This window comes from Macaca thibetana, chromosome 2 (assembly GCF_024542745.1).
Source record: "Macaca thibetana thibetana isolate TM-01 chromosome 2, ASM2454274v1, whole genome shotgun sequence".
In the NCBI taxonomy this organism is placed as follows: Eukaryota; Metazoa; Chordata; class Mammalia; order Primates; family Cercopithecidae; genus Macaca; species Macaca thibetana.
In genome coordinates, this window is record NC_065579.1 from 132,430,174 (window position 1) to 132,441,136 (window position 10,963).

At 37.4% G+C, this 10,963-nt stretch overlaps 1 protein-coding gene across 8 annotated transcripts in view; it reads left to right on the forward strand.

The window, feature by feature from the left end:
• CNTN4 (contactin 4) overlaps positions 1 to 10,963 on the forward strand; it is a 975,811-nt gene that overhangs the window by 799,255 nt on the left and 165,593 nt on the right. For all 8 annotated transcript variants that reach the window (XM_050781395.1, XM_050781393.1, XM_050781400.1 and 5 more), the window contains one exon: positions 10,133 to 10,269. In XM_050781395.1, coding sequence (XP_050637352.1) covers positions 10,133 to 10,269 — 137 coding nt within the window. The remainder of the gene's footprint in view (positions 1 to 10,132; positions 10,270 to 10,963) is intronic.

Genomic DNA, 10,963 nt, shown 5'->3' on the forward strand with positions numbered 1-10,963 from the left:
TCTTGCATTAAAAACATTTTACCTTCTTTCAAAAGCCTGCTGGGCATGATCATTGTTCCCGTTGTCTGAATAATGGAAGTCCTATTGCCCGTTGGTTTGTCCCTACTGTGGCCATGTCTTCAAGTTAGCCTGTGCTACTCATGTTTGGTATGTATGAAGAACTGAAGCAAGTTCAGGCATAGAACATTTTTACCCTACCCCATCTTCCCAATTTGTTTTTACTATAACCTGTACTTGGCTATTGTGGTCTAGTTTAATCTATTTTTCTCAGTCTTTTTTGGCATTAAAAAACTTCCTAAAAATAGATTGTATTTCAATGGTAAAATGCTATGGATCTTTGTTACTAAAGATAAACATTTTCCAAAATGACTTTAATATATTATTTACTTGTTTAACAGATTTTTTTTAATTGCCTACCATATGGGAGGCATTATTAGGCACTATGGTTGCAAGACAACATCTCTGCCCTCAAGGACCTAATATTTTACTAGAAGTTAAGCGAAATGCACTATTAAGCAAATAAATTAACTAGGACATTTTATTTTCTGGTAAGAGTGATAAAGAAAATAATTAGGTTGACTGGCCAGGTGCAGTGGCTCACGCCTGTAATCCCAGCACTTTGGGAGGCCTAGGTGGGTGAGTCACTTGAGGCCAGGAATTCGAAACCAGCCCCGTTTCTACTAAAATATGAAAATTAGCTGGGTGTGGTGGTCGTGCATGCTGGTAGTCCCAGCTACTCGGGAGGCTGAGGCAGGAGAATCACTTGAACCCAGGAGGCGGAGGTTCCAGTGAGCCGAGGTTGTGCCACTCACTGCACTCCAGCCTGGGCAACAGAGCAAGACTCCATCTCGAATAAATAATTAAATAATTAGATCGATATGATAGAAAGTAGCTGAGAGCAAGAGAAAGATTTCATAAGATGAGGTAGTCAGGAAAGACTTGTCTGAGAATGGCCCTCTGACCCAAAACCAAAAGGATGAAAATGAGCTAGGCTTTCAAGGGGAAGTGCATTCCTAGCAGAAGGTGAGGAAGTACAAAGACTCTGAGGCAGAAAACTACTTGACGTTCTTGATATGCAGCAGGGAAGTCAGTGTTAACTAAATCGTAGTGAGCAAGGGGCAAAGGTTGGAACCTTAGGAAGGTGACAGACTGCAGTACTTTGTAAGCCAGGCACAGAGTTTGGGATTTATTCTCTGAGTATAGTGGGAAGCCATTACAGCCTTTCAAGGCAGGAGGGTGACTCGATTTGATTAATGTTTTTAAAAGACCACTCAGGTTGTTTTGTGGTGAATGGATGATTGGAAGCCAAGAGTGAAAGCCAGACAACTAGTTAGGAGGCCATTGCCAATATCCAGGTGAGAGATATTGTTGATTAGGACGTAAGAGAGGAAGAGAAATGGAGAGACTTGAGATATATCTTGGAGTTAGAGCCAATAGGATATTCTCATTTCATTCCTACATCTGTCTAGTTTATAGATATGGAAATTGAGTCCCAAAGAGATTAAAGTAATTGATTTAAGTTTATACAGTAGAAAACAGAGCTAGATTTCAAATGCTGTGCTAGAGGTTCTGAAACTTCAGTGTGCATCAGAATAACTTGGAAGTCTTATTACAACACAGAATTCTGGGTCCCGTTCTATGTTCCCAGTGGGAACACACCAGATGGAGGCTTTGATTTGGTAAGTCCAGAGTAAGACCGATAATTTGCATTTCTGGTAAATTCCCAAGTAATGTTGATGCTGCTTGTCTGAGAACCACATGGTGAGAATACTGTATGTTTAGGCTGTCCCCCCATGGTATTGTGAAGCTGAAGTTTAAATTATATGCAAGAGAAGGTGTTCCTACTACTCTGGGAAGCTAACAGCTTACTGTCACATCAGGCATTGTAGCCAGTCTACACAAAGTAGAATGAGAGTGTTAAGGCAATTATCTTTGAAGAAAGGAAAGGGAAGTATAAAATGGATTCAATTCACTTGATAATTATTCATCTTTGCACTTCATTCTGTCTCTGTAGTCACTTCCTTTTTGCCCAAAAGACTGATAGAATTATAGTCATCATTTAGTAGAATGAAATGTGAACTAAAAGATCCTGATATTTAATATCTTTGTACAATTTCTTCTCTTTGTAACGGGTGTTATGAGAGTAAAACCATTTTCATAATTAGGAAATGAGGAATCTAATATTTAAGCAGTAAACAAGGCTGTATTTCACAGAATCCAGTAATACTTAAGCTGGAAGTAACTGCTGGGGCCAGCCCTTTGGTTTTTATAATTAAAGCAAATAAGATCCAGAGATATAAAATAACTTATTCAAGGTAATGCAATGAATGGGAATCACAGCTAGAACTGCTTTTTTCTGCTATTCTACCTGTGTTACTTTTCTTGCCAATGCAACATTTTAATACAATAGGTAAAGTAAAAAAAAAATCCATCAATCATCCAGATACTCTTTCTTGCATTTTCCATTACCAGTGTCACAAATGACAACATCTGGATGAACAACTGACTTTTTCACTTTCTATTTTCTAAGTTGGTCACCTGGTTATTGAGTCCAAAAAAACTCTGTTTTCCTTCTTCAAATTACATGTAAGACTAAATGTCTAGACCCTTTGTGCTACAGTCTTTTGCCTCTAAAGGCAAAACTGTAGACTTGATGACACTGCAAATGGTGTTTGAGTATCTCTAAGGTCATCAATAAATGAATACTGAAGCATCTTACAGCAGAGCATACTAATTCCCCATGGATGTGCTATGTATATGGGATCACAAGATAATATTCAGCCCCGCAAAGAGGCTTAAAGGGCAGAGAGACCAAAAATTGAACACAGTAGATAAGGTAATTTCACAGTAGAGCAACAGTTTGCTTAATTGTCCTAGACAGAACTGATATTGATACCCTGAATTCCCATGAGTGTCACTTAAGATAAAGTCAACAATTTTTTCTTTCTTTTTTTAATCTGGTAGTTCCAATAAAGTGTGTTGCTGCAGTTTTCAAGGGGTACACATTGAGGAAATGTTGTGAATAGTAGTCAGAGAAAATTAATATAGGAGTGGAGGCATAAAGTCCTCACCTAATGAGAAACTTTAAGCATGAAAGAGTCATATCAAGGACAATATATTGAAATGCAATTCAAGTCTCACTCTGTAGTCCCAGAGAAGGCAAAATGTCGCAGTTACATTTTTTTATTCATCAATGAATATTGTTTAAATTTACTTATAGGAGGTTTTGCTTAAGTTGATTTATTTAACTAAAAGCTCCTCTGCATATCTAAGCAGGAGTGCTCAAACTGTTGGTTTAAGCACTCCTTTTTACCCTGAAAAATTATTGGATAGCTCAAAGAGCTTTTGCTTATGTGAGCGATATCTACCCATATATGCCGTATTATTAATTTAAATGGAGAATTTAACTTAGAACTTAACTTACTTTAAAATGGCAAAAATACAACCAGTATACATTAGAAATAATTAACATACTATAAGAAAACTGACTATATTTTTCCAAACAAAAATATTTAATGAAAAGAGTGGCATGGTTTATATTATTGCAAATCTCTTTAATGTCTGTCTTAGTAGAATACAGGTGCATTCTCCTATATACTTCTGTATTCATTCTGTCATGATATTTTGTTTCGATTGAAGTATATGAAGAAAATATGGTCTGACACATGTGTAATTGGAAAGAGAGGACATAATGGACTCCCTTAAGGAAACTTGGGGACCTACAGTGCTTCTTAGATTGCACTTTAAGAAGGATACATTCAAAAGAATGCTCCCATTGTCATTTGCGATAGGGTTGGATATTTTTTGAGAGGCTCTGGAGAGAGAATGGATGTTGGAGCCAAGCAGGCCTGTGTACCATTGCTAACTGAGCCACTTTCTGAATCTGGGTGTTAATGTCTCTGGGTCTTATCTATAAAATGAGTGCAAGTCCACTTAATCTGAATATTATGAGGTTTAGAAATGATGTGTATAAAGTGAAGCTGATTAGATATTTCATATATTAGTAGTTTCCATTACTGATTGCATTTCAGACTGAACTCAAGGTGTATAAGGGAAAGAGAAGAGGATGGATTCAGCTGAGTAAGAGCAGATTCAGGGAAACATTAGGTAGAGGCTTTGAAGATAAAAATAAAGAAATATAGAGAAATTAATCTATGTAAGGTTAGAGTCATAGCTTGATTGATCTGGGTATAATTGAGTAAATCAGGCCCAACAGCCTTTTTGAAAATGCACATATTGCTGATTTACATGTTTTTTTTATTCTATAACTCATTCATAAAGTTCTGAACTGACTTCTTGGAGTGGAGGACAAAGACCCTTATTCACCAGGAGCTGTGGATTCACTGGGCATAGTTGGACAGAAAGTAAGAGATGTAAAACCAGATGGCAGAAGACTTCATTTTCATTTACGTATTTATTAATTTATTTTTGAGACAGAGTCTCGCTCTGTCGCCCAGGCTGGAGTACAGTGGTACGATCTCAGCTCACTGCAACCTCTGCCTCCCAGGCTCAAGTGATTCTCGCGCCTCAGCCTCCTGAGTAGCTGGGACTACAGAGAGGCACCACCATGCCCGGCTAATTTTTGTATTTTTAGCAGAGACGGGGTTTTACCATGTTGACCAGGCTGGTTTCAAACTCCTGACCTCAAGTGATCCACCTGCCTCGGCCTCCCAAAGTGCTGGGATTACAGGCGTGAGCCACTGCACCTGGCCAGGTGACAGAAGACTTTCAATATTAACCTAAAGATATGAAATAATGATAATGTTCTCCTAATTTTTGTAGCATTTACAGGAGGCAGAGCACATTCAGAAATCTTATTTGTTATCTGATACACAGATTACTTCCTACAGTTATGTTTGCTTTATGTATTGATGAATACCTATTAATAGAAATATGCCAGCTTTGAGTTGCCTTTTAGTGTATCTTCATATAGTTGGTTTTTTGTATTCTGATTTGAGTTTATCATTGCTATCTGTGCTATCTGTGAAAGGATTGGCCTGATGGCATTTCCCATACCATTGCCAGAAGCAAGTCAGTTTTAACTTAGGTAGAGATGAAGAAGCCATAAATACGAGTGTGTGAATGAAGTACAAATTAACAAAAAAAAACTAGGAGAACTGTGAATCCTGTTGGTTTAAGAGACAATCTAAAGGCTAAAGGTTTCACTTATTAAAATCAAAAGGAGAGGCCGTGCATAGTGGCTCACGCCTGTAATCCAGCACTTTGGGAGTCCAAGGCAGGTGGATCACGAGGTCAGGAGATGGAAACCATCCTGGCTAACGTGATGAAACCCCATCTCTACTAAAAACGCAAAAAATTAGCCAGGTGCGGTGGTGGGCACCTGTAGTCTCAGCTGCTTGGGAGGCTGAGGCAGAAGAATGGTGTGAACCTGGGAGGCGAAGCTTGCAGTGAGCCGAGATCACGCCACTGCACTCCAGCCTGGGTGACAGAGCAAGACTCCGTGTCAAAAAAATAAATAAATAAAAATAAAATAAAAAGGAGTGTTAGACATCACTAGGTTCAAACTAATATGAATTCAAGGAGAAAACAAGCTTCCAATCTCCAGACTGCATTTCTAAAGCTGTTCTTACGATACAAGATATCAGCAAGTATCAAAAAAGTATCTGTATGTTTAATTCTCAAGGTACTTTTTTTAACATGAAATTTTACAAGAAATTCTCGATATTTAATAAATAGCAAGGCTGCAGCAAGGAAGAAGCCTTGCTCTGAATTAAATATTGAGAATTTGAGTGAATGTAGAAGGGAGTACCTTCCAAGAACCCTCAGAGCTTCATGGAATTGAGTTTGAAGACCCCTGTGAGGAGACTGATTGGTGTGTGGGGAGTGGATGAGAGTCTGAAGCCAGAGAAGTGCAGATTGTCAGTGCTGAACAAACATCAAAGATGGACCTTGCCCTAAAATCCAACATGCATATTTCTTGTAGAGCTGGTCCTTCTTTTCAGTGACTTCTGCTAACTGGAAGTCAGGGGTTTGTAAAAAGACTGTAATAATAAACTGGAAGACTCTCTTAAGTAGCATAGTAAAATGACTATTTCTCATGCCAGTACTAGGAACCCTGAATTTGAAGTAAAGTGAGAATTTCTTGATGATTCTGTCAATTGCGTAAGAATCCCAGGCTAGAGAGAAAGATTTGGGAAGCATTATGTAGGTAGGTGGTAAACTAAAGCCAAGTAATTATCTCCAAACTCATAAAGTCTACTATCATTAAAATTCTTAAGCAATGTCAGTGAAACTCCTGCATTTCCTGGAGATGATTCATCTTCTCCAAAATTGTGTGAGCAACCAGAAATAACTGTGACTGTCTACAGGTCATCTTTGTAATAGTAATTTAGAGGGGTTTTTTGTTTGTTTGTTTGTTTGTTTGCCATCGTATCCTTTCTTTTAGATTTTTAAATTTCTAAGGTCTAAGGCATATGTTGGCATTTCTTTCAGTTAGAAATTTCTGTTTTTAGAAAATCGAAGAGCCAAATGCTCCTGAGAATTGTTTGACCCACTGAGTTTAAATTATATCTGCCTGCAATGTAAATTATTATTGGATAAGATGCTTCTACAATTCCGGTGGCTGGAATACACAAACGCTGATTTAGGTCATTTCTGGCAGTTATTGAATAAAAGATTGAAATGAAGAGATTGTTTATCTATCCAGGAGACAAACTGTGTCACAGGGTCAAATCCCAGCACAACCATTTAACCTTATATTTGAATTTGTAGTTTGAGAACAATACTTAAGGAGTCCTAGAAGAATTCTTTTGTTTCAAATCTTGAAAGAATATGGAAGTTCAAAACAGATGGTTCTCTTTCAATATGTGAATGTGTTTAATTCTGCTTAATATGTGGGGTCTGCATATATTACAAAGAAAAAGACATTTAGAAATGGCTTCTGAAATAATAGTACTGAACTAACCTGTTCAGGTCTTCCTCTGAGTTGATACAGGTTGAGTATCCCTTACCTGAAATGCTTGGGACCAGAAGTGTTTCAGATTTTAGATTTTTTAGGATTTTGGAATATTTCGACCTAAGCCTAAACATGAAGTTTATTTATGTTTTATATATACTTTAAACACATAGCCTGAAGGTAATTTATGCAACATCTTAATATTTTGCATAATTTAATGTATGAAACAAAGTTTTCACTGTATTTGCTATGAACAGTCTTATGAGATCAAGTGTGAAATTCTCCACTTGTGGCATCATGGTGGCGCTCAAAAAGTTTTGAATTATAGAGCATTTCAGATTTTAGGTCTTCAGATTAGGGATGTTCAACCTGTGTTTAGACAAGGAGTTGTAAAATGTAGCTGAACCTTGATATTAAGCAATAAATACCCTGTACCCAATGCATTATCACAAAAGGGGGAGGAGCTAATGATATATCTTATAATATGCTTAACTGGGATTTATGTTATCTAAGGACTTTGAACTAGGTAACCCTCTCCCTGCAAATATGGAGATATATGAGTCATTATCATCAAGCACATGACTTTAGTCATTCTAGTATGAAAAACTCACACATTTAGATATAATTCATTCAATCTAAGTGAGCAGGAGCGAAAACCTTTACTACATGGGCTTTTGCCCTGTAGATTTGCAATTGGCGTGTTAAGATAAAGACTATCTCTCTTTGTCACAATATATAATATGATATTTCATTTCTGATCTTCATGGGCCCATGTTCAGATACTCACTTTGAGAGGAATATGTTTATATCAGTTCAAATTTGTCTTCTATGAATTAATTTTACTTTAAAAATAAAGAAAGTGCCAAGTGATCTCTCACAGACACTGAATTTTTTGGTTGATTTCACCTTGGCCAGCACAAATAACTACCACTGAGTATTCTCGTCTGATTCCTTGACTTCCATAACCCTGTGGGAAGAGACAGAATGAGGCCTCAGAAGTGCTTAAGTAGTTAGAACTTTGCAAGGTCTTTTCAAAATTCTCTCCAGTCTCTCCCTTCTCTGCCTCACCTACTTCTTGAGATTGCAAGGTTTTGCTTCCAGCTTTCTGCATTTTTGAAAGAAAGCAGTAAGTAAGCCCAGTGTTACAGGAAATCTATGACATTGAAATCTCTGTCTCTGCATGTGGTTTTGATGTTTCCTTTTTGAACTTCAACTTGACATTGCTTCATAAGTTACATTTGCCCTTCCATTTTTTTCCTCACTCTCTTTCAAAAGTTTGGCTTCGTTGTTAATATTCCTCACAGATTTCTATGGCTTTTCTTGTTTGCTTTGTTTTCATGGACTCTGTAGGAGGTAAATATTCAGCAGGTTGAATGTGAAATCAGGCATACAACTGCATTAGCCCTATCAGGGTTACACATCAAATTTTCCAAGCAGAGAACCTTTTTAGCTTCCTTTGCATTAGCAGCAGGAAGATAAAGAACAGCAAAGACTTGCAGCTCTTTTAAGGGTGTAGGTTATAACCCTTCATTCAAGTTAATGCTTGTTGATGTTCTAAAATTTTTTGAAGTTGACCCTTTTGGCCTCCCCTCATATGCAGCAGTGCATCATCCCATCAGTAGAGGATGTGTAAAACTGTGTTTTGTTCATTGAAAAACATAAAATTGCTTATAGGTGAGAAAAGAAAAAAGCAGCATTTATTCAAGGGCCTAGAGACCTCTGCTGGTTAAGTGACTTGTTGAGTGTTTTTCTAGTTTTGTTTATTATTGAAAAGGTAAAATATACAGCTTGGCCTCAACAGTAGCAGTTTCCTTTTGAAATAAATTATGTATGATTTGAAACATTGAATGAAGATACTGAGGTCAAGTCAGCTGGAAGTGATGTTAAGAATAATGAGTAGCATCTCCTAATTAAATACTGATATCAACTTTGATTATTAGATTTACTTTGGTAGGCATTACCCTGTAGAAATGCCCTGTGAACACATAAAATTCCAGAATGACAGCTATGGTTATCTTCTGCATGACTTTGGGCTGAAGGTCTTCTACCTGAATATGTTTATCATTATTCTTAATGGCATGAATTGTGCTTGAGGCAAGATTTGATATTTATGAAGACTTTTTATGGAACATAGAGTTAACATTGTCTTTATATCTATTGAAAATAAGGAAAGAAAATGTGACTTCAATGAAGTACAGAAAATATGGTATCATTTGGGTGGGGAGGGGTAATGGATTGCATTGGGCAATGTGGGAAGTAAGTGCTGCTTTGAATTCCTGTGTTAGACTGTGGGCAGGACTTGATTTCCTGAGGAGATTTAATAAAAATCAGGATTCATTTAAAGATTTCGGGTTCTAGAGTCATATTCCTGTAGATAACATTCTATCAATATGAAATCAATAATAAACAATGATGATAGTCTTAAAGGAGAAAGGAATCAAAATGTATCTATACAATATGTGGGAGTGAAGTATATTAGTGAGGGACAAGCTAAGCTATTCTCACAAAGGAGACCCCAAAATAAAGTAGCTTAGATAAGAAGTTTATTTCTCTCTCACATTATTTTCCTCAAAAATGGCAGGTGAGTGTGGAGCTGCTTTGCTCCACAGGGACATTCATGGTCCAAGGCTGACAGATCAGCATTTTCATCCTATGTAGCTTCCATGTCTGCACCCAAGGCTATTTCAATTGTCAGTCTTTTCCAATCAGTGTGAAGGGGCAAAAAGAGGTTAGGGAAAGTATCTTTAAGTGAGTAACCCAGAAGTTGCTCTCACCACTTTCACACACATACAGTTGGCATGAACTTGGTTACATGGTTACCTCTAGCTGCAAAGCCATCTGCAAATGTAGTGCATGCCTGGGAATACACCAGCCTGGTTAAAAGCGGGAACGGGTAATGGGAAGATAATCTCTACTGACAGGAAAAAAGGAATAATAGATCCTTACAGGAGAGGGACAGTTAATTTTACCATATGCTATTGGTAGTTTTATCCATTTTTCATTTAGGGATTAAAAGACTACAATATGAACCACAAAAACGGTATTCAGAGTAGGGTATAGGCATCTCCCTGAATGTCTACCCAGTCTTGTTATTTGCATAATATCTGAAAAAGGAATTTTATTATAAGTGTAGTTTGCCCTTTGATTGCATATGATAAAAATAGATTGAGTATATACTGAATATACACCTTCTCTTTGCTTTTTGAACGGCTATAGCTCAACCTAATTGGATTCAAAAAATAAATGATATTCACGTGGCCATGGAAGAAAATGTCTTTTGGGAATGTAAAGCAAATGGAAGGCCTAAGCCTACATACAGGTGGCTAAAAAATGGTGAACCTCTGCTAACTCGGGTAAGCAAATTAATGGTAATTGTGTCTTAGTCTTGACTATAATGTTTAATATAGCCTCATTGCCGTGGAAACGTGAGAACGGTGAATCGTTTCTAAAATAATAAACAATGAAACACCATTATAGTGGAAAAAGTGAGAGTGAATGCAATTGATAAATAGAAAGTGCACTTAAATCCAATTCTCCAGCTTTCAATTAAGCTCTTGTACTAGATCTTTGGTCTTCAAAGATTAGCATCTGTGAGATTATAATGGGAAAGTTATGCAAAAGGTCTGGAACATGCAATTGTGCTAAGATACAAAGGAAGATACATTCCAGGATCCACTACAAGAGAAGGGGCATTGTCACAATGCAGGATGTCCATCTAAATAGAGAAACACTCTGACAAAGAAATCTGAATGAAGCAGGGGCAGAGTGGGGGACCCTGAGAATGAGGAATAATTGTGTCTGATTAATTTTCCTTATGTATTTTCCTACTGAACCTCAAATGTTAATTGAAATTTGACATTTTCCTCAGGCTCCAAATTGAGAGGCAGTCTTCTAGTAGGCCACCCAGGAAAGAGTGCCTGCTCAGAGTAATGGCCCCCACGTGAATTTACATGACAGGAAGAGAAAGGGGGCTGTTTTGTCTAACCCACCCCCTGCCTCATGCATCTTCTCCATTTGCTGGAAGGGCTCCAGCTTGTCCATGATCCT